This window comes from Cucurbita maxima, unplaced genomic scaffold (assembly GCF_002738345.1).
Source record: "Cucurbita maxima cultivar Rimu unplaced genomic scaffold, Cmax_1.0 Cma_Scf00008, whole genome shotgun sequence".
Lineage (NCBI taxonomy): Eukaryota > Viridiplantae > Streptophyta > Magnoliopsida > Cucurbitales > Cucurbitaceae > Cucurbita > Cucurbita maxima.
In genome coordinates this window covers 788,465-813,680 of record NW_019272024.1, presented here as the reverse complement: position 1 = coordinate 813,680, position 25,216 = coordinate 788,465, and the positions used below count along the sequence as shown (strand labels likewise).

The window sequence follows — 25,216 nt, the reverse complement described above, 5'->3', positions numbered from 1 at the left end:
AGGGAGAAGTTTTCATACTCTTATGACGAATGTTTCATTCCCCTCTCTAACCAACGTGGGATCTCATAATCCACCTCTTTAGGGCCCAACGTTCTCACTAGCACACCACCAGGGGTTTGGCTCTGATATCATTTATAACAGCTCAAGTCCACAGCTAGCATATATTGTCTATTTTAGCCCGTTAGTATTACCGTCAGGCTCACGGTTTTAAAACATGTCTACTAGAGAGATGAGAATGCTTTATTTTCCTCTCTAACTAACGTGAGATCTCACATATAGACTCAAATATTGAATAGAGAGGAAATCAAGATCGGTTACCCTCTCGCTTGCCCAATGATGGAAGCTAAGCATTGATGGTTTGAAGCTCCCATAAAGTAACTCATATAAGTTGAACTCTGTAGTTCTTTTACCATGGGAGTGGTGTGATTTGGAGCAAATGCTCGTAATTCCAAAGACTATAATGTAATATTAAAGGACAATTTTGGTACAAATGAGAGAAATAGAGATATTATGAGTGTTAATTGTAATTTAAAAAAAAAAAAAAATGAAAGACAGCTTTCTATAGATTCAAACTCACATGCGGTGTTTATCCCTTTGGACTTTTCCACTGATTTTTTTTTGTTTTATTCTTTATTTTGGATATGTCCAGCCCTTCAATCAAGGAATGGAGAGGGCCCTACTATGCTGTCCTCCTTGTGGACATTTAATTTTTTTTTCCTCCCGTTTCAAAGATAGAATCCAAAATAATGTCTTGATAGAAAAAGATTATTTAAAAAAAAAAAAAAAAAGTCCGACAAAAATGGCATAAATCAAAATGTAAGTATTAGGTAGATATAAATATTTGTATTAAGATAAAACAATATATTATTTAATGATTTTAAGCTGATGGATGTTGGTAAAAGTGGGAAGTGTAATCATAGTATAATTTTGGTAAAGTTGAACTTATAAAGGAAGTTTGGTAAAAAATCAATCAAAAGGGTTTTGTAGATATACACAAGCACTAAAGAAGTGTAAAACCAAAGCCTTGTTTATAATGTTTACTAATTATAATGCTGAGTGGCTTAGGCACACATCACAATGCTTACATTTTTTTTATTGTGACAAGGAATACACATCCATATATGATAATAACAAAGAAAAGAAAAGGATAAACCCAGAAATATAGAGTAATTAGCTAAAACTTTTCTGTTTAAGACAAAACCGAAACTAAGAGTATCTATTACGGTTGCACAGAGAATACCCAAAAACAGAGCAAGCACTACATCGTTATGGTTGCATTTACCACTTCAAAACACTCAAAAGCTCTCTTAATATACATCAAACTCTTGACAGATTCATCTAATTCATCTTCAGACGCAGAAGCAGTGTAGGGATTCGAAGAACCTGAAACCACATCTCTAACTTTCATTTTCAGCGTACTTGTTAATCAGAGACAACGCATTGCTTATGACTCGAGAAACATCCACGATGCGAGCTCTGATCGAAGACTTAATTCTTCCGTTCAGCGCCGAGCCGGCAAATCCGTCGGAGCAAGTGTTTTCGTCGGTCATGGCAGCGCTCACCCAAGTCTCCACGTTGCTCATGTGCCATTGGAAGTCCTTCTGCTTCGATCCGCTAACGCGCTTCAGTTCCTCGACTGATTTGCTTAGGCGATCCACGGTGTCGCCGACCTCCTCCATACAATCCCTCAAGGCCGCATACTCTCTCTTCTTCAAGCCACTGAACTTCGTCATTTTCCAGACGAATGATCGGGTGGATTGAGCGCGTGAGAGGCTCACGACTAGGGCGGTTTGGACTAATTGGCGAGGGTTTTGTTGGATTGTGGAAGCGAAGGTTGAGAGGGATTGGACGCAGAGGTCAGGGTAAGTTGCGGCGCTGCACTTCGATTTGATGAAATTGGAAGCTCCGCCGTTACGAGCGGCGCTGGTGGTGGCGGCGATGGTGAGAATGGAGAGGAGTAGGAGAAGGGAGGCGGATTTCGCCATTGAGGGATCTGCAGAAACGCAAAGGGGAAGAAGAAGAGATAAAGGATTTGTCTGTCGACCGTGAAATTGGGGGTTGTGTATTTATAGCGAACGGGGGGAGATCTGAACACAAGGGCAATCCGTGTAATTTGGACGTTTTGTAATCGCGTTGCCCTCTTTTTTTTTTTTTTATGTTCACACTCTTTTTTTTTTCTTTTAATTTATCATTAAATATTTTTTTGGTTTTTTAAATTATGCTAATTTTAAAATATATATATTTATTTTCACAATTTTTATATCTCTAAATTTCAAAAATAAAAAATAAAATTTCTAAAACTATATATATATTTTTTAATTTCCAGAACCTGACTAACCAACTAATTAATTAATATATAAAAATAAGTACGGGAAAATTTGTTATAAAAAAAAACGTAGTAAAAATTATTTAAAAACTTGATATAATATAATGCAATGAATATATTAATTTATATTTTCTTTATAAAAGATGTAAAATAAACATTTTTGAATTATATCATCTTTCGCTTAGTCACAATCTCCATTTAATACAAAATCATTAATTTATATGGTTCACCACCGCCTAGATTGTTGAGAGTCATTTCTCAACACTATGTACTAAAACTCATGTTTATATTTTTATTTAATTAAAATAGAATAATATTAAAATAATTTAGAATATCCAATCAAAGGGTTAAAATCCTACTTTGGTTAAATGTTAAAAATCAAATGAATTTATGAATCAAATCAATGAAAAACAATTAAAAATGAGTTTATAATAACAGAGCATTTAGGAGTGCATGAACAAAGATAGAGACTTAATTGTTGTAATGGAAGCAACAAAACAGTCAAAATCATAATTTTTTTCTTTATTTTTGCTACAAAACAAAAATGATTAAAAGAAGAATCTTTTGATGTGTCTAACTTAATTACAAATATCAATTTTTCATTTGTAGGTAACGAAAGGCAGAGTGAATATGAAATATGTAAATTATAAAGTTTTAATAAAATAAAATAGAAAATAAAAGGGAATTTATCTGAAAATGCATTTCAAAAAATGGGATGAAAGTCAAAGTAAAATAAATGGGCAGATGAGAATAGGATTTTCTGTCCAAAATATATTTATATATAAAGAAAGTACATAAATATTTTTGAACAAAATATACGAGAAGGACCAATATTTTCCTGCCGACATTACACACACCAGCTCAGTAGCAGCTTCATGCTTTTGTCGGCTTTCACATGATATTATATTAATATTATTAATATACTTGAAAAAACTGTATAAAATTTTCTCTAACAACTTTTAATTTCCTTAAATATTCCACCATCACCGCCTATAATTGAGTTAATTCATTTTAGGGCCCTAAGTTCGTGTTCTTTAATTGGGCATATCAGTCAAATTAATTCTCATGTTTCTATATTTGATTTACTTTTATTTGTAAATAAAATAATTGAATAACTTTAGGTTAAATGATAAAAATAAAAAAAGGAATCCAAAGCAGGTTTTGAAGGGGATAGTACTATAGTTAGGTTGCAATCGTAATAATAATGTCTGGACCCTCCCTCCCATTCAATAATTGTTTTTTTTCATTTATTTATAAATAAAAAATCTTATGACGTGTCCTCAAATATCTTTACAACTATTAATTTTTCACACCTAAATTTCAGTTTTCTTTAAAAACAAATATCTACAAAACTACATAATTTTGTTCACAAAAAATATATATAATAGTTTAAATTATTAGAAAATAATGTAACGGAAGATTATAGTTGGAAGTTGAAATAAAATTGGGTTTGATTTTCAGTCAATATGTGATACCTTGGTGGGGCTGGGCCGTCAAGTCTACAGAGTAAGGGCGTTGTTAAAGTAAGTCGGTTCCATTTCTTGCTTATATTATAAGCCTATAAGGTGATTAATTAAAATGTAATTATTATAATAATTACACATCAATTTGGGATTAAATTTTGTTTTCCAAGATTTTGCATCATGCGCTGGGCTTTGATTCCCCTATTATAAATTCGTAGTTAAAGCTCAAGGCCTTGGATTCTCTCACAATTATTAAACTAAAAAATGTCTTTTAATTTTTATATATGAAGCTTGTTGGACTACTTTAATCCTAATGGTTCTTTTTTTTTTATTATTAACATTTGAATTATAAGTTTGCATTAAAAAAAAATTATAAAATTTTATTTTAAATTTTGTGTCTGCCATTTTTAAATATTTTTCACAGTAATCATGAACGTGACCAGAAAAAAAAAAAGCTGTAATAAGGGAAATGAACTCACAATGATCTTCAACGGAAATGGAGGGTAACTCCCTCCAGGCACAGACAGGGATCATCCTCCACGTAATTTATAACGTAAGCCGATTAATCAACACAGCACTTCTGAACAAAATTGATTCCCGTCAAAAAAAATAAAAAACAATATTTGGGAGATGATCAACAACGTGTGGAAAACAGAAACCAAATACCTCAAAATTAAATGTTGAAAAAACTGGATGAACTTGTTTGTATATTTCATCCACTGTTCCAACTCCATTAATCTGCAATATTTTCCCGGTTAAGGAAGGTATACATTTGGATACAATAAGCTCAAATAACAAGTTCCAATAATTTTAAAACGGGGTCAAGGCAAGTAATAATAGTAGCATGCCTCCAACACTAGAAGTTGAATACAATACCTTGTATAGCTTTCCCTTCTCCAGATAATAATTCACTACTGGAAGATTTAAGGCCGTAAAAACTTTCAGCCTTTTCTTGATTGTGTCAATGTTGTCATCAACTCTTCCCTGCAAAATATATCATTTTGAGTTGGTGAGGGTGAGAGCGATTTCGACACTAAAAGATTAGCCACCTGGTTACGATTGAGCACCCGCTTCACCATCTCGTCTTCTGGACAATCAAAGAAGAGTACATTGTCTGGTTCTGCCCCAAACTACATCATGAATGACAGAACTGTATTATACACCAAGCAGGTCTATTTTCCATCGTTAGACCTTAGTATTTATGAGATCCCACATCAGTTGGAAGGAGAATAAAGCATTCATTAATAGAAGTGTGGAGAAGCGAATAAAGCATTCATTAATAGAAGTGTGGAGAAGCCTGAAAGGGGAAGCCCAAACAAGACAATATCTTCTGGCTATTACAAAGGGGTGATGAGCTCCAAAAAGGAAGTTGAGCCCCAAAAAGGGTAAACACAAGGTAGTGTGCCAGCAAGGACACTAGACCCCGAAGATAATGAATTGAGAGGTCCCACATCGATTGAAAAAGGGAACGAGTGTCATTGAGGACATTAGACCCCAAAGGAGGTGGATTGTAAGATCTCACATCGGTTGGGGAGGAGAACAAACCTTTTTTTATATGGGTGTGGAAATCTCTCCCTAGCAAACGCGTTTGAGAAGCCCGAAAGGGAAAGCTCAAATTGATTTCTTAAAAAAAAATCTTCACCACAGGAAATAAGAACTGAATAGAAAGAGAATGGTATAGAAGAAACTTACAATTTGTTCGAATGCTTTCCTGTTGTCCTCACTCCGTGGGAACCCATCAATGAGAAATTTATAATTGTCACTTGATTCCATTTCCTTTTGAATAAGTTTGATCGTCAACTCCGAAGGAACTATTTTTCCTTCCTTAATTGTGTTGAGAATCATGATACTGAAAATAGAAATTCACAATCAATAGACATCGTCAGAGGTTAGATGGATATGGAAGTTTTCTCAATAAGGAAAACGAAACATAATTACCCATCTGCACTATTAGAAGCTATTTCCCTCCTCAATAGATCTCCAGCACTCAAATGTGTAAACCCAAAGTTCTCAACAATCTTCATACATTGTGTACCTTTGCCACTTCCAGGGCCACCTGAAAGCATTGCCAGTTCTAGTATATTCAGGCCTAATATATAAGCATCTAGGCCATCTCATTGAAATTGAGGACATCCTTTCTTCTGTTCTTCCTTACAAGAACCCTTTATTTATGCAAATCCTGACTTTTCCATATTGTTTAACCATACTGTCCTTTATTTATGCAAATCCTGACATTTCCATATTGTTTAACCATACAGTATAGCCAGTATTGTGGGCATGAGAATTTGATGTTTATGACACTTCGAGCGTGAGTTTGCCTTTTGGGACAAAAGTCTCGTACCTATAAAGATGTATTTCTTACTTATAAACCCCTAATTCTAAATAGAGTAGAGTATGAGGGGGACCTTCCATTTCCAAGTACAATCACGATCTCCTTAATTAGCCAATGTAGGACTTCCTCCCTTAATTAGCCAATGTAGGACTCCCTCCCAATAGTCCTCAACAATCATCCCCTCGAACAACCTCCTCTTAATCGAGGCTCAACGCCTTGTCTGGAACCCTCAAACAAAGTACAATTTTTATTCGACATTTAAGTCACTTTTGACTACGTTTTCGAGGCTGAAAACATTATAATAGGGACCTCCACGACAATGAATTAATAAACTCTTAAGACACATTACACCCCCGTTTCGTTCAGTTCCTCATCCAGCTTCATATTAAGACAGAACAATACATGTACTTGGAATATTGAAGAACCCCCACTGAGAAACAAACATGGCGATTTTGAAGCTGACTACGCAAGGTTCATAGGTCATTGCTAGAGCAATGAACCTTACTTTTAAATGCTTTGAGCCATAAACCTTGGAGGAAAAGAACTCCAAAATAGATGAACTTATGTTCACCCTTGGCTTCCTAGTCACCTTCTAGATTATGACGGAACTATGTATAATTGACCACAAAATATAAATAAAGAATCCTTCACTGTCACCAAAAATGAAAAGGATGAAAAAGCAGTGAACATTACCTAATACAAAAGTTATGAATGGCGTTTTAGCTGTTTGATAGGTAGTTTTTTCCTGCACCCAAATAAAAAACAATCCAAAAAATTACTCCAAACTTGAAAACAGAATGACATAAATAAACAACAGACGTGCATATAAATCTTCAATGTGGGGGCAAATGCTTCAACGTGTGAGCACTAAGGTATTTTCCATGTGATTAAGAGAGGAACTGTGGCATGATATGAAGAATCCGGAGACAATAGTGAGGCTAGGCAAAATCATATTACCTTTCTGGGTATTTCAGTGGTAAATGCTTCCCAACACTTAAACGTACACGCATTCTGCAATGGTATCAGCAATAAAAGAGGTAAAACTGGTTATAAGACAAAAAAATGAACACAGTTTTTATATGGAGCAATTTTACAGCACAGACTTCAGTGAGACGTATTTCTTAAAACTAGAGCAATGGAGCATGGAGAACAATGGAATCCCTAAATATTCATAAACTACGAGAAATGCTTATGGTTGTAAGAGATACCCATTTTAAGCGTACAGAGTACGCATTATTCTTCTAATCAAAACCCAAACACGCCAGTGAAATAAGTTGCTCCCAGAAGAAAGTGAAGAGCAATCAACACATTGGCCGCAGCCGCTCATTGCTAGCTAGCTCGAGATATCAGAGTAGACGTAATTACTTACCTTATTGACAGTGGAATTGTGGGCGAACGTCAAATGAGAGACTGAAGCAACTCGTCTCCACATCTTTTGATCTCCGGCTCTCTTCCAGAAGCTGTATTCTAGTTGAGAAAGATCGAATGGTTCATGGGATTCAAATTTAGGTTGGTTATTCGTCAGCACGGCGATGTTTTTGGAAGCCCTCGTCCAAGTGAGACATTTGGTCGAACACCTAAAGTGCGTAGTTGAGTTGGGCTCAAAACAAATGCTACCCACGTAGCTACAAGCTGCTGTCAAGGTCACCTTCGGAGGTTGATCATAAATGGGCCGGACAGGAAGGCCATGAAACCGGGCATGGAGTGGGATCCACGTTGAGACCTCGCGCAAGGGGCGGACCAGCTTCGAAGGGACTTCGGTTTCACCAATGGAAGTCTACGATTATGTTATTTTTTATTTCCTCACCGTATGAGCCCTAAAATAAATTTCGTTTTAATCAAAATTTTAATGAGATAATATAATTAATTTTCTTCAGCTTCTCTCTCTTTTATTTTTTTATTTTTTTTATATGCAATTATTTTTGGAACATTAAAATTTTAAAATATATTCCATCATAAAAAAATTATTATTATTAACCAACTACACCACAATAATATTTATAATCACATATTATATTTATGTTTTTTTGCAAGGAAGAACTTTTATTTTAAGTACGAATATTTTACATTATTTGGATTTTCCTTGCAAGTTCCCTAACAAAATTCCATACAACTATGTCGTTCACCAGAGCTCGAACTCCTCCTCCTCGTCAAGCATTCACTATAGTCCCACCTGAAGAAAACAAAAAGACAAATAAATAAATAAATACGAAATAAATAAATAAATAAATATATAATAGCTTACCATTAGGGTGGATGACTTGGCCAGTTATGTAAGAGGAATCAGCGTTACAGGCAAGGAAGACGTACGAGGGAGCCACTTCAATGGGCTGCCCTGCTCGCTTCATGGGTACCTGAGACCCGAAATTAGCAGTCTCTTCCTCGTCGAAGGAGGCCGGAATCAATGGAGTCCATATTGGCCCTGGCGCCACGCCGTTGACCCTTATCCCTTTGGTTGCCAGCTGCAGGGCTAGGCCTCTGGTGAACGCCACAATTGCCCCCTTGGTGGCCGTGTAATCGAGCAGCTTGGCGTTTCCTTTGTAGGCGTTCACCGAGGTCGTGTTGATTATGGAGCTCCCTTCCTTCATGTGCTTCAATGCATGCCTATTAAACTCGAAACAAAAAATCTTAAGAGACCATAAGATTCGATGTTGTCGAATTTAGATGTATTACTTATTTATAGTCTCGACATTCCCTAATTTAGAGTATTAGGGAATAAGTGATCTCCATAAATGGTCGATTTTGAGTATAAACTCTCCAACGTTTTGCTTCATTCAAAACTTACTACCTACCTGGTGGTGAAGAAATAGGAGAAGATATTGGTTCGAAATACTCTTTGGAGCCTCTCCTCGTCGATATCTTCAACCGAGCTCGCCTTGTACTGCTCAGCAGCGTTGTTAACCAAAATGTCAATCCGACCATAGGCCTTGGCCACCTCATCAACCACCCTCTTGCAGTTTTCATCAAACCCCAAGTCAGCCGCTATAGCCAACGGGTTGTTGGCAGAGTCGTGTTTGACCTTCTTAATCATTTCAATAGTGTCATTGGCGTCTTTGACCTCCTGGGCCTTGACGTACGTGAAGGCTACAGTTGCACCCTCCAAAGCAAAACAGTAACACACAGCCCGACCAATTCCGGAGTCCCCGCCCGCCACCAGCGCCACTTTCCCCTGCACCCATAAACCTCAAAACTGAAGACCAAACCGAGAGTTAAAAGATGAAATTAGATTGACAAGAAAGGTGCCTGAAGCTTATTGGCAGGCCTGTAATCTGGGCTGGTAAACTGTGGAGTTGGGTCCATGACGTGCTCTTTGCCAGGTTGAGCTTGTTGCTTCTGTGGAGGAAATTGTCGGCCTTCAGATGCCATGTTTCTCACTAACCCAACACCGCCGATGGCCCAACTGCGCGGAATGAAACTATTTCTAAACTCAGGACTGCGAAAACCACCGAAGAAAGCAGAAGAAGAAGCTCCAATGGAGTAGGAACAGAGCCGACAAAGCATAAACTGGGGGGGGGGAAATTACGAGTTGATTGATTTAGAGATACAGGGGGTTTTTATATACGTGGAAAATGGGGTGATTGCTGAGTGTCAACGTGTCATCACCATCTCTTGCGGCTGACACGTAGGTCGAGTCTTACACTACCCTCTGGCATTCCGTGTCATCCTCCTACAACTCCAATTTCCAATCTGGCATATATTTCGATTGGCACCAAATCTCTTGAATAAATTAGAAATAAAATTATATGAAATTTGAATGAGATGTAATTTATTTAAGTATTAAATCCCCCATTGTAAAATTAATCATTATATTTTTAAAATTTTATTTTTTGAAATTAGGGTAATAAATAAATACAGAAGAAAATATAAAAACAAAAACAGAAATGTGGGGCAGGTTTTGTTGGGGAAAAAGAAGCGTGTGAGCAGAGGTAACATCAGAAAATAAAAAAAAAAAGGCTCAAATCCCAATAAACACACAGAAAAATCAAAGAAAAATGACTTTGAATTTTATATTTTTGTAGATCAATTTGAATTTGATTGAGCTACTTGTCATTATTATTAATCATGGAAAAGATTTTTTTTTTTTTTTTTTCTCTCTCTTTTGAACTATTTCAAGTATGCATGCACAAACAGTAAAAAAAAGTAAATAAATTGTCGTTATCTCCCTCTCTAGTTGTTTGATAGTGACCTTTATCTCACTTTTTACTCGCACCACAATTGCTCTCAATCATTCCACCACCTTTACTTTATTTTTTTTTACTTTTACTTTTAATCCTCCCCTCCTTTTCTTAGATATTTTTCTATTTCCTTTCCTTACTAGATTTTAGATATTTTCACTCAAACTTCCATTTTTCAAAATAATAATAATAATAATAAACAATGCTGGTTGGGTTGGGTTGGGTTTTTCCCGTGAAGCTTATAAAATACGTTCTTTTTTCAACTAAGATCTCGTAATAAAGTACAATACTTTATAGCTCTTATTACTTACATAAATATTTTTGTGGACGTTTTTTTATTACTCATATTAAAGGATCACTGTTGGACGATTATTTGAAAAAGATTAAAATGCAACAATTATTTGAAAAAGATTTACATCTAATGTAACAATTAATGAATAAGGATAATGCATATGGTTACATAAATGCATATAACAAATTCCATTAAATATATTGAAAATAATAATTTCATGGGGGGAGGAAAAGTGGTTCGATTTGTTCGTTGTTTTCTCAAGCTCCATAAATGCGAAATTAGTATTAGGGAAATCTTCTTATTAACACGTGATTAACTGCCTTTTAACGACTAAGTTACTACTGATTAACAGCCAGACCTCACAAGGCCCACAACCCCCAGAAGCCCCAGAAGCCCAAAAGCCCACTCCAAAAATATACCCCCACACCCCTCCCGAATTAAAAACAATAAAACAAAAAAAAAAAGAAAAAGAAAAAGAAAAAAACGGGAGAAATATTCCTCTACTACTGGTCCAGTGCATTAGGGCCAGTACAGTAATTTACCACATGATTCCAAACCCACTGGACCAAATACCTACGTCTGATCCCATTCATGTTGTACGTGGCCCCATCATGACCGTCCATCAACTGCCCCGTGTATGACCCTCCTCCTCCGGTCCCGTAAATCCCTTCGCAGAGATCGGCGATCTCCACCGGCGCTATAGGGTCCCCGCCAGCGTACCATGCGTTCACAAGTGGGTTCGATGCCAACTCCGCCAATTCATGAGCTATCACACTGATCATTCCATCCACTCCAACATCGCCGTTCGGCGATTTCATCGGCTTCAGCCCCGGAATGTAACTCGGCACCGCGAATGGGTAAGCACAAACACCGGGACAAAGCTTCTCCGAGTTCCCAATCCAAGCGTAGGGCAGTGTAGAACCTACAATCGAAGGGAACGTGAAATAATGGAACCCACAAACCTGCCCACAGAAATTCTCGACATAAACGTCATCGGAGGTCAGTAAAAGGTAGAGTCCGTTCCGGGCATTTATCGGCAGGGGCCGGGATTTCGCCGTGACGGAACTTTTAATCACCGACTGAATGGACATCCGAGTCAGCGATTTTCCGTGGGAGTAAAACCGGTCGTTCTTCTCTTCGCCGAGCCGGACCGTGCTCGAAATGTTGGCTCCGGTCTGGTCAGTGTAGAGCTGAACAGTCCGCCACCAGCCAGAGACAGACGGGGATTTGGAATGGGGAGCGGAAACGGAGTTGATGAACTCGCGGATGATCTTCTTCTGATTCCTCTGCCACGTGCCGTACCAGACAATGTGGACGGTGATATTAGCGGTGAGAACTGGGCCCATGTGGTACTTCAAGTGAACGAACTCCGACGAGCCCTCGTATTTCTTGGAGTCGGCGACGAGCGGGTCATCGGAGGCGTTGGATTTGGCGAGATGAGGCCAAGGGCGCCAGGCAGCGGCCGGCGTGAGGAGGAGGAGGAGGAGGGAGATAGCGGTGGGCGGAACTAGTGAAGGTTCCATTTGGGGGTTGAGGAAGGCTACAAAATGACAAGCGAGTGAGCTCCACATCTATTTATAAGAGAAGGGAATATATTTCAAAAATTCAAAATTTTAATGGATTTTATTAATTATTATTGTAAAAAGAAAAGAAAAGGAAAAACAAGGCATTGATCGGCGAGGTAATGGAGGACAGTTAGATTCTTTCAAGTGAGGAAGCGAAGGGAAGAGGAAAAGTGGGGCCTACGCATCGCGGGAAAATGGATCCGGTCCGGTCCGGTCCAGTTCAGATGGGTATTTTCGACATTTCGTTATTTTGCTACCGTGTCTCTCATTTGATTACAATGTCAAAGTTCTAATAAAATCTATAATTGTCACATTTTAAGAAACATAATATCTAAATTAATGCAAAAGTCAAGATACGGTAATTAAATTATTTAATAGATTAATCATATAGAGATAGTATGGTAGTTATTAACAATAATTTGATAGGTGCTAAATTATTTTTTCAGTGATTTATGTTTCATGTTAATAATTGATTATTAAACGTGCTATTCACTATTTCTAATATTTACCACGTCATTATTGATTTTTTTTTCTTAAACTGCTATATCTACGAATGTCCTTTTCTTATTTCCACTTTAATTTAACTAATATTAACATACTAATTATGATACTCATAACAATTATTTTGGTTATTTAAAACTAATAATGGAAAATATCATTAGATGTGATTCACTTCAATAAATATTCGTTTTTGCAGTTGAGAATTAGTTGGGATTTCAGTGATCGTGTTTTTTTAATGAAAAATTTAGAGTAAAAAGTATATTAATAATTGAATAATGACGTGTAATTAACAATGTTATCTACGCATGACGTGTATGCATAATGATTTGAACCAGTTTAATTGGAATCTCCTTCATCCAACGTGTACTTTTTTTTTCCGACGTGGAAGCTTTGTTTGTATATTTATTTATTTATAGAAACATGTATTTAATATTTGAGTAGTCATACTTCAATATTTTATTGAATAGGTATTAATATTATTAAATATGATTTAATGATATATATAAAATCGACTATTTTTGGCACCGTAACATTGATGTCTACTATAAATTATGGAAACAACCCAAAAAATAAAACAATAAATTAAATTAAATTAAATTAAATTTAAAAAAAAAAAAAAAAAAAAAGAGGGCGCTCGTAACGCGAGATAGGTGACAAGGGGTGTGGGACCGCCTCGCGGTGTCCTAAATTCCGGTGGCAGTCCTTAAAACGAGGGCATTCTTGAACCTGCAATTTTTAAAATTTATTACAAAAAAGCAAATGGCTGACGTGGAAAAAAAGAACAGAGGGGTTTGCTCAGAAACGGACATTCGTAGTGTTAGGTCCATCAAAGTTGAAGGTGTTTCATGATATCCGAAATCTGGACCGTCCGTTTCATCTCCGGCCCGACGGAGAATATTCTGCCGGAGCATGTTTGACTATTGGTCAATGTATTGATTCTTTTAAACTAAAATAATAAAAATTAATTTAAAACAAGTCATCATTTTTTTTTCTTTAATTAAGACGTTTAATCTTGATTAATTATTCATAATGAATGAATTATATCTTAATGTATTTGGAGGAATATCGGGGAGATTGAAATAATCAAAGGAGTAAATTGCGCGGGCACTGAGTAATGATGGATGAAAATAGCGTTGGCATTGTACAGCCCAGATTGATTGCGACGTCTTTGTGGACCCCAGCTGCGATGACCCTAACACGAACAAACTGTGAACACCCACTGGGGCCCACTCCACTCCTCCAAGTGGACCCCACTTTAGGGTTAGCGTGATTCAAACGCGTCATCACAAAAGTGGTGCGTTACTATTTGCTGTGCTCCACGCTCCTCTTCTCAACTAACTAACTAACTAACTAACTAACTATATATATATATATATATCTATGTGTGTATGCCTTTGCCTTCATTTTTCCTTATTGTTTTAATAATGTGTTTATCATTCAAATTTTTTAATTTAGGTTATATTTGAAATTCATATACATAAACTATTTGAAAATATTTATAATATAGTTCAAAATGTTTATTAATTATTTAATGTTAAAAAATATTAATGTATTTGGTAAATATGGAAAATAATTAAAAATAAATAAATTTGACATTTTCTTTTGGTGGTCAAAGATGAATGAATAGTGAAATGGGTATGATTAATAAAAAGAGGAGCATATTTAGGAATGGGAGTTGAATTGAATAAGTGTATTTTAATATAAGGTAGTGTAAGGCTGAAAATAGAGTCTAAGTAAATGAGTTGAGTTATGTGCAAAAATAAATTAAAGTCCAATGTAATTAATTAGACCCACACCATTTAACCAACTAAATACATCTCTCATTTTACTCCACATTCTTTACACTCCATCCTTTCATTTAAAGTAACGACCCTACATTTAAATCAATAATGCTGGTACGGGTAGGACCTATCTTTTGAAATTTTTACATATTTATTGCAATTTGTATCCAAGGGAATGTAATCTTTATTTTCCGTCTAATTTAGCTAATAGAGATAAATCTCTCTCATACATATTTTTTTAACATCAATAAAATATTCAATTTTATGTCTAACAACCCTAAAATTTTTATTTGCCCTACTTTGAAATTGGATTCCATTACCGTTTTAGTCCAAACATTAGCTTTATAACTTTTCAAAATTATTATACTTCGGTTTATGAAGGTTAAAAAATTCACCTCGCCTTACTAAACAAATAAGAAAGTTACAATATGATAGATAACTTTTCTCTCTCCACTATAATAATTTAACCCACATCCAAATTGGTTTTCAACTTTTTCCAGTCAATTCTTACCACAAGTGATTTTTTTTATGTACATCAGTAAAAGGCAAAGTTTCCCACAATCAGCTAAAAGTTATCTGAAAATTAATATTTACCCCAAAAAAGAAAGACGTAAAAAATGATGATCTTGAATTTTGATGGAAGTAAAAGAAAAGTAGATTTGATTAATGTTTGTGATGTGAATGATTACATACTCCAACTCTCCGAGGGATTAATTATACAGTTTAATTATTTGATATGATTATATGCTCACATTTCCTCGTTGAAATGGGCGTTAAATCTAAATATATTCTGTCTAATTTTAAGGATATAATACGAATTACTTTTAGACTAAAGTTAATATTTCAAGGATTGGAGAATTGATGCGGTATATAGATTCGTGTTTGTCTAATATCATAACAGCTTGCCATAGAATATATGTGCTGAATAAAAGAACGTAAATTTAAGCTAAATTGAAGACAAGTTAGGTACGGGCAATTTCCCATTCAACGGCAGAGTAGCGGGCCGCCGGCCCAAATCTTGCGATAGGCAGTAAATGCTTACTTGAACTACGGACCGGGTAGGGGCCGCGCGAACGCAGGCCCCCACTGCCACAAATTATGACGTAGGCTCTGCTACTTTGAGCAGACCTTGGGCGAGCACCCCTCCCCAATGTGCAATGGAGGTCGCCTACCCAGGCAATGAGCCTTCTTGATCGCTCATACACCCCGTCCAGGTAAGTGAGGAATTCATGGCTACTCCGTTTCGTTTTATACACTGTCAGTCCATCTCATCCTCCGTCCTGTCCGATGTGGGACGAAAAATAAAATATTTTGCTTTTGGAAAACTTTCACTAATTCAACTCTAAAGGAGGTCCCTGTTAGAGAGAGCTGAAGCCCTACTCGGAAAAATTATTCGGTATATTGAAGAATTATTTATAATGAGAAAATCAAAATGTGTACATAGAGAACAAGTACTCATACAGTATTAGGAATGTTTGAGAACTAAAACATATCACATTCTTCTTTTCCAAACAAAAAAGTTAAAAGTGTAAATTTAATTATTTTTATATTTCAATTAAAATGTAAATTTCCTTATTTTTTATATTATAAGTGTAGACTACAAATCACTTGCTTAACCCTACTACATTTGATTAATTTAACGACTGCTATCGAAATCACTACCACAGCAGAAACGACTAAAATTGTTGAAGCTTATGTTACCCCGAGAGAATAAAAAAACTCTTTGTTTAGGACATATCTTTTCCTATATTCTTATTCATTATCCTTCGGCCTAACAACACTCGTGTGATTTACAATTGAAAGAATCGTGATGTCTGGATTTAAAGCACTGCATATTTAAAATCTCAATTAGGACAAATGACAGCTGCTGATACAGAATCTGCATAGATAATGTAATTAACATAGTTCTAACGCAAGAAAATTTTGGCAGGAATAGAAAACTCTCTCAATGTCGTTAGCTTCAACATATAATGGGAACTATTGCATTTAAAACGCCACAAACCCTGACAGGTATGATCCAGACTCAAAAAGTAACAACTGGCTGATGAGACTAAAAATAGGCAAAACATGAAAAGAGTGCATTCATTGATCGGCAATGGTGACCTCAACCTCCACACCAGGTTCAATGGTGATGGAGGTAATCTGCTTCACTACATCAGCAGAGCTGAAAAGGTCAATAACTCGCTTGTGGACACGTAGCTCAAATCTGTCCCAGGTGTTGGTACCTGCAATGAAAAAACAAGTGAAGGAATGATTTCAATAAGAATTGGGATGCATTTAACGATGAAATCAACATCACACTCGGATTTAAGGTATCAATGATTTTTAGAATGGATATATCACATTGGATTAGTTCGGAAAATCATAGGTATAGGAAAACAAAGTACCTTCACCACATGGAGATTTTCTGGTTGTAATGTGAAGAACCTTAGTGGGCATTCTTACTGGTCCTTTGACCCTCAACCTCTTGTCCTTGGCACCACGAACCAAGTCGGCACAAACTATTGATTCAAAATGATGTCAAACGAATTTCCAAAGGCGCCTATTGGAACAACTATGAAAAAGAAAAACTCAACTACATGATAGGCTAACTACGTACTTTTAAGTCAGTAAAGTGAGGACTTGACAATGCAACAACATCAGGCGAAACAGACTGCAATCCTAAGAAGTTATTTGACAGTTCCAGGATAATGTTCGTCAGTCAACACGTAATAGGGATCCTACATCCATTTTATCCAACAATAATATCTCTCTACAATTTGTTAACGCTTATAACTAATAATCAGATCGTTGCAAAAAAAAAAAAAAAAAAAAATTAACAAGTAACATCCGACTTACTTCACATCAAAGTTAACAGATAACTACAGAAACAAAGATGCAATCTCATTTGAGTGCCATATTAACTTAATTACAATTTATAAAAAAAAAAACAACAAAACTAATCCAAAATACACAAAAAAAATATATATATATATATATATATATATATATATATATATATATACCTTTTTCGAGATTCTTAACATTTTTGGAGGAGAGCGTAATCCTGATCTTATGAATTTGCTCTTGCGTATCTTCTAAGCCTGCCTTAGTCGGTTTCATTGCTGCGTACGCCATACTTCCGGTAATCCTGAATGTCCAAAACGAATATGTTGAACGAACACAACAATGTTTTCAATATTGGCAAAAATAACTCAACCACAGGAGTCAAAAACAAAAATAGAGGTGAAATAGATAACCTAGTTTTATAACTTGTACACATTAAGAAGTCTCATCATAATGAAGCAAAAGTTATGGTCTTAAGAACTATACAATACAATAAGCAATATAGATAATAACAAAAAAAAAAAAAACAGCAAAATTCAAAAGAGAAACCTGGGACGGCGGTTGAGCAGCAACTCTCTACGATTGAGTTTCCAGCAGCCTCTCTCCGAAGAAATGGAGAGAGAGTGCCGCGTTGCAATTTATATGATTCTGTGGCGATTATGTTTACAATTAGGGTTTTTCTTAAAGTGGGCTGGTGCAGGTCGGGTCGGGTCTATCGTTCGGTAATTGAGGCCCACAAAACTCGGGCCCTTTTTTGTTTTGTTTTGGGCCCTTTTCTTTTGTTTTGTGTGTTTTTAGTGGTGGATTGGAACCAAGATGAACATTGTCATTACGGGAGAGTATCAAATGGAGGATATCCTTCTCAATTTCAACCTGGGTACTTTAATGCTTGTATTTAAATTCTCTCTTCCTTCCCTTAAAATACCACACTCTAACTCTAATCATCACTATCGTGAAGATATAAATAGTTGAGAAAGGTTTAAAATAATTAAAGTTAATATTTGTTAGACGAACACGACTTTCCACAATGGTATGATATTGTCCACTTTGAGCATAAGCTCTCATGGGTTTGCTTTGGGCTTCCCCAAAAGGCCTCATACCAATAGAGTTAGTATTCCTCACTTATAAACCCATGATCATTCCCTAAATTAGGCGATGTGGGACTTTCATCATCCAACAATATTTATACTAACAATATTCACCTTCCTTTTCAATGATTCAATGATGAGAATTTCAAAATTGAATATGTTTATCTAAGACAGTTCTATATTGAGCTACCTCAATTTATAAGAAGCATATGAGTAAAAACAAAATTGGTGAAAATACCTAAATTTATGGGAATAGTTTTCATTCTTAGAAGAACAAGTAGGCAATATAACTGTGTTGCAGTAGAATCTTAAGACTATTAGATGCTGAATTAAAATTCTAAATATTAAAAGGTGGATATTAATTCGCAAAATAATTATGCATAAATCAAATGAAGATATATAGGAATTATTTGAATATTATTGTCGAGTTATATCTATTTTGTCCTAAAAATTTAGAGATTAAATTGACTTTCCCCATAAATTTAGAGATTCAAAACTTTCTACAAACATATTAAGTCAAGTCAAATAATTATTGAAACCAAAGTAAAAAAATTAACTTCTAATATAATTTCTCCCATCGTTGCTATATACATTTGAAGGATTTTACTAATTCTCTCAATAAGCCCTAAGACTTCAAAATAAAAAAGAAAAAATTACTCCATTTTTTCCGTCTTCCCAACAGAGATTATGAAATTAAAATTAAAAAAAAACTTAGGCTTGAATGACTTTCCCCTGTGGAAGCCTAACCCTAAAGACATGTTCTTCGCCGGTGCATTTATCCACCTTCACAACCCACTGGCTTCTCCTCCTCCTCCTCCCATCACTGCCGGATTTTGATACCTCCGCCCCAACTTTCGTCACCATCAGCCCTTTCCCGATCGGCAAAAGATGCGTTGTCGATCCACCGGACCACCCTCCAACGGATCTTTTGCTCATCGCGTTAAAACCCACTACCACGGTGGCGCGTTGGTTATTCTTTCTTGATCTAACGACGTCAAGCACCGCCACGTGGCTGTCCAGATTGCAGTCGATCAAAACAAAATCCACTTCTCTGTAATGGGTTCTTATAACCTTCTCAGCTTCTCCCACGACGAACTCGATTCCGTGATATGATTCAACTCCGAGAATTTCTTGTGAGAGACGAAGATCTTCTTGCCGTGGAATTACACAGATAACTCGGCCGCCGGTTTGTCGGGCCGCCGCAGCAAGTGCTAGAATCTTGTGGTCGGCGGATGTTTCATATGCGACAACCATTAACTGCGCGTTGTTTCCAGCAGCCATAGCTGAAATGAACTCAGCAACGTCAGGTTCGTTCACTTTCTGACCCTGAAACATAACGAGATTATTAGATCACTAATTTCAATTAAGCTGAAAGGGGTGAAAGGAACGTATTGGGTTTATGGTTTTGTTTGTTCTTACCATTTTGAGGGTGTTGAGGAAGGCTTCAGTGGCGTTCTCAGCAGACCAGCTAGCCATTGGGTGCTTTTTTTCTGTGTGTTCAGGTAATTGTGATGCTTGTGGCTCTCCGGGCTTACCTGAAGGCTTGTTTATATAGGGAGAGGAATCCAAGAAGATTGTACTCAAGGCAACTGTTTGCCAGCCCCATCTGCTTGTGGTTAAAACGAATAATACTCTCTATCCAAATAATTTGTGGGCCCCTCCTTTTATTTTAACTAAATTTTGTACATTCATTTAACAAAATACAACATATTTTAATCATATATATTTGATCTATGCAATTTCATGGTTATTGCGTTGGTATAATGTGGTCTAACAAATAGTTTCTAAGACTTTAAACTTTAGAAGAGCTTATATCTGGATTGAGATAATTCAGCTAAATTATGCTTAAATTGGTTGAAAAGTAACTTTCTTAAATCATAAATGAAATAATAGTTTAAGCATGCAAATGGAATATTACCTAGAAATATGATAGTTTAAGATAGGGGGTTTCCTTGCAACAACATGACACGTTAATCACCAGAAAAAAAAAAAAAAAGGAATAAAGATTCTTAGTCGTCTTAAATTTTTCAACAAACACGATGACCCATAAATTAATTAGTTACCTGTAAATGTCTTGATTTTGAGGGACAAAGGAACTTTCATAACGTATTATGCTATAAATGTGATCCTAAGTTCTTGTGTCAATAATTTATGGGGGCAAAATCAGACCCACCCCCATGTTAGCCGAGGCAGCAGGGAAACCCAATTTGTCAATTTTTAATATGTAAAATTTCAAGGATAAAGTCTTTTTTTTTTTTTTTTTAACGTTAAATAATGCAAAAACTTTACCTTAATATTTATTGATTTGATGTCCTGGTATGTACGGGTTGTCACGACACTAGTACATATTTGCACATGATCGTCATAATTGAATAATGTTCGTATTCATGTGGGTTAATATATTAATAGTTGATATTAGTTTATTTATAAAGTATATATAATTAAATTGGTTGATTAAATGTTTTACATAATGTGTCTTCTAAATAATTGAAATTATGGTAATATATAATAATTAAAAAAAATGAAATTGCACATTGGAGCTGTCAAAAAAGTAAATAAAAATGGGGGGAGGGGGTGATTTGAAATTAAGGGACTCAGTTTTTGTGTCCCCATGAAAGACATGCAATAGATCTAGATCAGATCAGTTTGCTTCCCTTACAACGGACATTGTCCAAACAAAGCAAGCCCATGATATGAACACTTTCCAGTCATCTTGTCTCTCTCTCTCTCTCGTCATTTTCTCTCTCTTCAATTACAAGAATGCCCTCGACTTATGGGCGTGCTTGCTTGGAAGATGGTGCACATGCAGAGCAACCATACGAGTCCAATAAAAACAAAGGTGTTTTTAATTCTCGAGTTATGAATCTTGTACTGATTTTTTGTTTTGATGTTTTTTGAGTCTATATGGTGTCTGTTGGATTCCTTGAATTTGGGTAAGAACATGGGTGAGTGCATGAACTGAGTCGTGGGTCTTTTAAGATTGTTCTGGATAATGAAACTCGCTCACGAGAAGACATGTTCTATATCTAATATGCGAGATCCCACCTTGGCTAAAAAGGATAGCTAAACACTCCGAACAAAATAACAATATCTAATAGTAGACACGCTAGAATGCTTCATATTTTGATGATCATGTCTAATGAATGTGTGATGAATAAATAAAAAAATTGAAATGTTTTTATTTTTTTTAAACTAATTAATTTTATCGAGCGGCTGAATCGTAAGCGAAGAAATCTAATTCAACGCCCACGTGCACGGCGCACGACAGCGCAGGAGGTGGAAATAATAGCCAGGAAAGTTGAAGTTTTATAATGACATTTTATTTAATATTATGGGACAATAAATATTAAATGTGAAATAACGGATGCAAGTGTGCCAATAAAATAAGAGATACGATAACCTATAAATGATTGTTACAAAATATTTGATTCCATTTAGTTTTGAAATACTTTTCTATTTTTGTAATCTCACCAATTTTAAATTTACGTTTTGGATTGCCAACAGTGAAATGACGTGTCCAAGTGTTTTTAATTTACGCATCAAATTATAAGTTAATATTATATAAAACCATAACCTAAATAACAGTTTCACAATTAAATTTGTTTCAAGCAGTTAAATGATTTGTATATTTGAAGTTATTACAAAATATATAAAATAAAATACTAATCGAACCCTCTTAAATAAGAATATTTCTACCCGGCCCGCCACGTCGGACTGACAGGCAAGCATTCCACGTCAAACTGGATACCATGTCGGCGATTAGCAGAAATAGTGTAGAAAAAAAGAAATATCTGGTTATTATTCTGTGTCTTTTGTGGACGCGAGTTTCGTTTGAAGTTTGAACGATCGTAACCTATCGTGCAGCTGAGTTACCGGGTTTCTAAGTCTACCGGAGTCAACGGCGGAGTTTTGCGGATAAGGCGGAGAGAGTTTTCGATGGGGAATACGAATTGTGTATTGTTTGGGTGCGTGGGGCAAGCGAGTGTGGGGGTGGTGGAGAGATGGGGAAGGTTTGAAAAATTGGCTCCGCCTGGGCTCCATTTTTTTAACCTTTTCGCCGGCGAGTGCCTCGCCGGTATACTCTCTACCAAGATTTCTTCCCTCGATGTTCGGATTGAGACCAAGACCAAGGTATCTCCTCCATCGTTTTTCAATTTTTTTTCCTTTGGCGGTCGTAATTTCAAGTTTATAGCCCGGATTTTTGGGGCTTTGTTTAATTCTCAAATGATATTTGTTCTGCGATCCTTTTGATTTCGTTAATCTTCGTTATATGTGAATTTGTAGATGTCTGTTCTAATTTACTTCGAATTTAGAGTTTCTTGTACTGGAATTAATGTTGTAGCTTGACGGACTGTAAATGGGGTTTACCGAATAGAACAAATAAGAAAGAGCTGAGGTTTGGATGATATTGTTCGAGAAGGAACTGATGTGTTTCTGAACGTGGACTTGTGGCCAATTTGAGTAATTTGGTTCATGATCGTTAATTCTGAGCTTTTTGCTGCAGGACAATGTCTTTGTGCAATTGCTGTGTTCAATTCAGTACCGAGTCATCAAAGAAAATGCTGACGATGCATTTTATGAGTTGCAAAATCCTCAAGAACAAATTCAGGCTTATGTGTTTGATGGTATATGCTTTGATTTCACAGTCACTATTTATCTCTATAATTCCTTTTTTCATGGGTTGGTTATTACTAACTAATGCATTTTGGATATTCATTGAAGTGGTTCGTGCCGTTGTCCCAAAAATGAATTTGGATGAGCTCTTTGAACAAAAGGGTGAAGTTGCTAAATCTGTATCAGAGGAACTTGAGAAGGTGATTTTCCCTTCATTATGTTGCTCCTCACTTGAATTATCCCCTCCAAACCAGAAACACATTTTGGCTGACTTGTAGCTTTTGGATGTCATGCTGTTTCGTTTAACCTGCGTTTCGTTAATTTCCATTCTTTGCACCATATTTTATTTATAAGAGCTGTCTAGATTGTGCAGAAAAATGAATTATAGAAATTTGAGATTATGTAGCCTATATTTACTTGGTAGATTTTTTATTTGTAGAACTATGTGTAACTTGGAATGTATGCTTCGAATATATATGGCCACTGGATCCCTGTCAGCATTTAAAATATATGTAGTATTCTTAAGTACTATGCGTTATACCTGTTTCGGTAACTTTCGTTGATTGCAGTCTAGAAAAATTGTAAATGCTTCTCGTTTATTTTCATCATGATTAGCCTATAATATAATTATTTGGTGCATCTTAGATATATAATTTGGTTGGGACCTCCTAAAATGACCGACATAAAGATTTCAACACATATTCACCGTCTGAATCAGGTGATGGGAGATTATGGATACAATATTGAGCACATTCTAATGGTCGATATAATACCAGATGCTTCTGTGCGCAGGGCAATGAATGAGATTAATGCAGGTAATGATCTTAGTCATTTTGTTTGTCATATCATATAGGAAGGGCCCTTGTTCCTCTGCCAAAACATGCCTTGTCCATTATTTCCTGGTGGAGCCAACAGACCCTGCTCTCCTTCTGAATGGGCATTGCATGGACTATCATATAATCTTCACTTTTCAAAATTTTGTTTGCCTCCTTTCTATTATGAGATCCTCAGCTTTGTAGGGTACATTTTGTTTTTTTTTTTCTACAGCTCAAAGGCTTCAACTTGCAAGTGTATACAAAGGCGAAGCGGAGAAGGTGCTCGTAGTCAAGAAGGCAGAAGCTGAAGCTGAAGCAAAATACCTAGGTGGTGTCGGTGTGGCAAGGCAGAGACAAGCGATCACAGATGGTCTGAGAGAAAATATCTTGAACTTCTCTCATAAGGTGGAAGGTACCTCAGCCAAAGAAGTCATGGATCTGATCTTGATCACTCAATATTTTGACACCATCAAGGACCTTGGGCATTCCTCAAAGAACACAACTGTATTCATACCACACGGTCCGGGCCACGTTAGAGATATCAGTGGCCAAATACGCAACGGGATGATGGAGGCTGCCAGCGCCCAGGCAGGGCTCACAAATGATGAGGTGAACATCAATTTACTTCAGTGATTCATCAGGCACCATGTATACTTATCTCTTCATGTCATCAACTTTTGTGAAGAGCGTGCATATCAATATAAAGGTTTGTAGAATCAATATATTTGTTTTTGTTTTGATGTATAGAGAGAGGGTTCGAGGGTTAATGTTCAATAAGCCGGAAAAATGTTTCTTCTGATGCAGTGGTTCGTATTACCACTTGATACTCCTATCTACAAATTTAAATGTTCTGTAATTACATTGTCTCACACCTTATGCCTGAGATATTAACTTTTAGGTTTTGAGTGACCTGGCTGAGATACATGCTCCTCGTTGTGGGGAAAGTAAACATTGAGTTGTAGTCTTGCCGTTTATCGCTACGACACATCGACCTTCTCGTCAATGTCCCATGCAAAAAGAAGACCGTTGAGCCCCTAGTCAACCACTGGGTCCATAACATGAAGTGAGAAGTGGAACTTGTGCTAGCAAACTAGTGTCACTTTCAAAACCATACTTTCTAGAGCTAATGTGTGTTTAACGAGAACACAGCTGAACCATGCTGCATTCCGAATACCTCGTTGGGCATTAGGGACCAAGTGACAAGGCCACGATATAGTAAAAAATTATATTCTTCTATTGGAATTAAGAAATTATTTTATATTAAGTTGGTGTAATTTAATTAATATAAATATTATGTTAATTCAACTAGTTTAATTATATACTTTCGACCCTAATTCAATTTAAAAAAAAAACATCTTAATTATAATTTTCAAAAAGAAATTAAAAACGTCTTTTCAAAAGGTAAATAATTAGTTAGAGACCAAGAGTACATTTTTTC

At 36.1% G+C, this 25,216-nt stretch overlaps 7 protein-coding genes and 1 non-coding gene across 10 annotated transcripts; 1 reads left to right on the top strand and 7 right to left on the bottom strand.

Moving 5' to 3' along the window:
* Positions 1 to 1,067: 1,067 nt before the first annotated feature.
* On the bottom strand, positions 1,068 to 2,054 carry LOC111483500 (21 kDa protein-like). The gene has a single exon (XM_023129745.1). It carries the CDS (start codon positions 1,983 to 1,985, stop codon positions 1,398 to 1,400), a length of 588 nt encoding a protein of 195 aa, XP_022985513.1. The 5' UTR covers positions 1,986 to 2,054; the 3' UTR covers positions 1,068 to 1,397.
* Positions 2,055 to 4,185: 2,131 nt separating this feature from the next.
* On the bottom strand, positions 4,186 to 7,792 carry LOC111483492 (UMP-CMP kinase-like). 3 transcript variants are annotated; one of them, XM_023129734.1, is made up of 10 exons: positions 7,677 to 7,792; positions 7,491 to 7,641; positions 7,079 to 7,132; positions 6,815 to 6,866; positions 5,728 to 5,845; positions 5,482 to 5,638; positions 4,839 to 4,919; positions 4,666 to 4,773; positions 4,443 to 4,527; positions 4,186 to 4,369 (listed from the first exon to the last, which is right to left on the bottom strand). In XM_023129734.1, coding segments are annotated over exons 2-10 (720 nt in total). In that variant the 5' UTR covers positions 7,554 to 7,641; positions 7,677 to 7,792; the 3' UTR covers positions 4,186 to 4,367. The 3 variants fall into 3 exon arrangements, with proteins under 3 accessions (XP_022985502.1, XP_022985500.1, XP_022985501.1); XM_023129732.1 differs by having other exon boundaries at positions 4,186 to 4,385; positions 4,456 to 4,527; XM_023129733.1 differs by having other exon boundaries at positions 4,456 to 4,527.
* Positions 7,793 to 8,143: 351 nt separating this feature from the next.
* Positions 8,144 to 9,628, bottom strand: LOC111483486 (NADPH-dependent aldehyde reductase 1, chloroplastic-like). Its single transcript, XM_023129725.1, has 4 exons — positions 9,365 to 9,628; positions 8,914 to 9,290; positions 8,367 to 8,725; positions 8,144 to 8,294 (listed from the first exon to the last, which is right to left on the bottom strand). The coding sequence occupies exons 1-4, from the start codon at positions 9,620 to 9,622 to the stop codon at positions 8,272 to 8,274; spliced, it is 1,017 nt and encodes a 338-aa protein (XP_022985493.1). The 5' UTR covers positions 9,623 to 9,628; the 3' UTR covers positions 8,144 to 8,271.
* A 1,209-nt stretch (positions 9,629 to 10,837) lies between these two features.
* Positions 10,838 to 12,147, bottom strand: LOC111483485 (protein EXORDIUM-like 3). The gene has a single exon (XM_023129724.1). It carries the CDS (start codon positions 12,109 to 12,111, stop codon positions 11,092 to 11,094), a length of 1,020 nt encoding a protein of 339 aa, XP_022985492.1. The 5' UTR covers positions 12,112 to 12,147; the 3' UTR covers positions 10,838 to 11,091.
* A 3,346-nt stretch (positions 12,148 to 15,493) lies between these two features.
* Positions 15,494 to 15,657, bottom strand: LOC111483523. Its single transcript, XR_002718387.1, has one exon. It is a non-coding gene; the product is annotated as a U1 spliceosomal RNA (small nuclear RNA).
* A 626-nt stretch (positions 15,658 to 16,283) lies between these two features.
* On the bottom strand, positions 16,284 to 17,919 carry LOC111483503 (40S ribosomal protein S20-2-like). Its single transcript, XM_023129748.1, has 4 exons — positions 17,811 to 17,919; positions 17,441 to 17,565; positions 16,823 to 16,936; positions 16,284 to 16,660 (listed from the first exon to the last, which is right to left on the bottom strand). Exons 2-4 carry the CDS (start codon positions 17,550 to 17,552, stop codon positions 16,518 to 16,520), a joined length of 369 nt encoding a protein of 122 aa, XP_022985516.1. The 5' UTR covers positions 17,553 to 17,565; positions 17,811 to 17,919; the 3' UTR covers positions 16,284 to 16,517.
* Positions 17,920 to 18,894: 975 nt separating this feature from the next.
* Positions 18,895 to 19,924, bottom strand: LOC111483494. The gene is made up of 2 exons (XM_023129738.1): positions 19,769 to 19,924; positions 18,895 to 19,675 (listed from the first exon to the last, which is right to left on the bottom strand). Exons 1-2 carry the CDS (start codon positions 19,823 to 19,825, stop codon positions 19,061 to 19,063), a joined length of 672 nt encoding a protein of 223 aa, XP_022985506.1. The 5' UTR covers positions 19,826 to 19,924; the 3' UTR covers positions 18,895 to 19,060.
* Positions 19,925 to 22,154: 2,230 nt separating this feature from the next.
* LOC111483490 (hypersensitive-induced response protein 4-like) lies at positions 22,155 to 24,647 on the top strand. Its single transcript, XM_023129730.1, has 5 exons — positions 22,155 to 22,480; positions 22,854 to 22,974; positions 23,072 to 23,163; positions 23,682 to 23,778; positions 24,011 to 24,647. Exons 1-5 carry the CDS (start codon positions 22,286 to 22,288, stop codon positions 24,409 to 24,411), a joined length of 906 nt encoding a protein of 301 aa, XP_022985498.1. The 5' UTR covers positions 22,155 to 22,285; the 3' UTR covers positions 24,412 to 24,647.
* The last annotated feature ends 569 nt before the right edge of the window (positions 24,648 to 25,216 follow it).

Bases quoted from the DNA above. Each gene is read 5' to 3' on its own strand.
- LOC111483500 (XM_023129745.1), bottom strand. From the start codon at position 1,985: ATGGCGAAATCCGCCTCCCTTCTCCTACTCCTCTCCATTCTCACCATC.
- LOC111483492 (XM_023129732.1), bottom strand. From the start codon at position 7,553: ATGTGGAGACGAGTTGCTTCAGTCTCTCATTTGACGTTCGCCCACAAT. The intron at 5,639-5,727 runs GTAATTATGTTT...TTCTATTTTCAG, and splicing joins GCTTCTAATAGTGCAGATGG to TATCATGATTCTCAACACAA. The intron at 4,920-5,481 runs GTAAGTTTCTTC...TTCATGATGTAG, and splicing joins GGAAAGCATTCGAACAAATT to TTTGGGGCAGAACCAGACAA.
- LOC111483486 (XM_023129725.1), bottom strand. From the start codon at position 9,622: ATGCTTTGTCGGCTCTGTTCCTACTCCATTGGAGCTTCTTCTTCTGCT. The intron at 8,726-8,913 runs GTAGGTAGTAAG...CGAGTTTAATAG, and splicing joins TCCTATTTCTTCACCACCAG to GCATGCATTGAAGCACATGA. The intron at 8,295-8,366 runs GTAAGCTATTAT...TGTTTTCTTCAG, and splicing joins CCAAGTCATCCACCCTAATG to GTGGGACTATAGTGAATGCT.
- LOC111483485 (XM_023129724.1), bottom strand. From the start codon at position 12,111: ATGGAACCTTCACTAGTTCCGCCCACCGCTATCTCCCTCCTCCTCCTC.
- LOC111483503 (XM_023129748.1), bottom strand. From the start codon at position 17,552: ATGGCGTACGCAGCAATGAAACCGACTAAGGCAGGCTTAGAAGATACG. The intron at 16,937-17,440 runs GTATATATATAT...TTGAATCAATAG, and splicing joins TGTTAAGAATCTCGAAAAAG to TTTGTGCCGACTTGGTTCGT. The intron at 16,661-16,822 runs GTACTTTGTTTT...TTTTCATTGCAG, and splicing joins AAAATCTCCATGTGGTGAAG to GTACCAACACCTGGGACAGA.
- LOC111483494 (XM_023129738.1), bottom strand. From the start codon at position 19,825: ATGGCTAGCTGGTCTGCTGAGAACGCCACTGAAGCCTTCCTCAACACC. The intron at 19,676-19,768 runs GTAAGAACAAAC...GTTATGTTTCAG, and splicing joins TCCTCAACACCCTCAAAATG to GGTCAGAAAGTGAACGAACC.
- LOC111483490 (XM_023129730.1), top strand. From the start codon at position 22,286: ATGGGGAATACGAATTGTGTATTGTTTGGGTGCGTGGGGCAAGCGAGT. The intron at 22,481-22,853 runs GTATCTCCTCCA...TTTTTGCTGCAG, and splicing joins GGATTGAGACCAAGACCAAG to GACAATGTCTTTGTGCAATT. The intron at 23,779-24,010 runs GTAATGATCTTA...TTTTTTCTACAG, and splicing joins AATGAATGAGATTAATGCAG to CTCAAAGGCTTCAACTTGCA.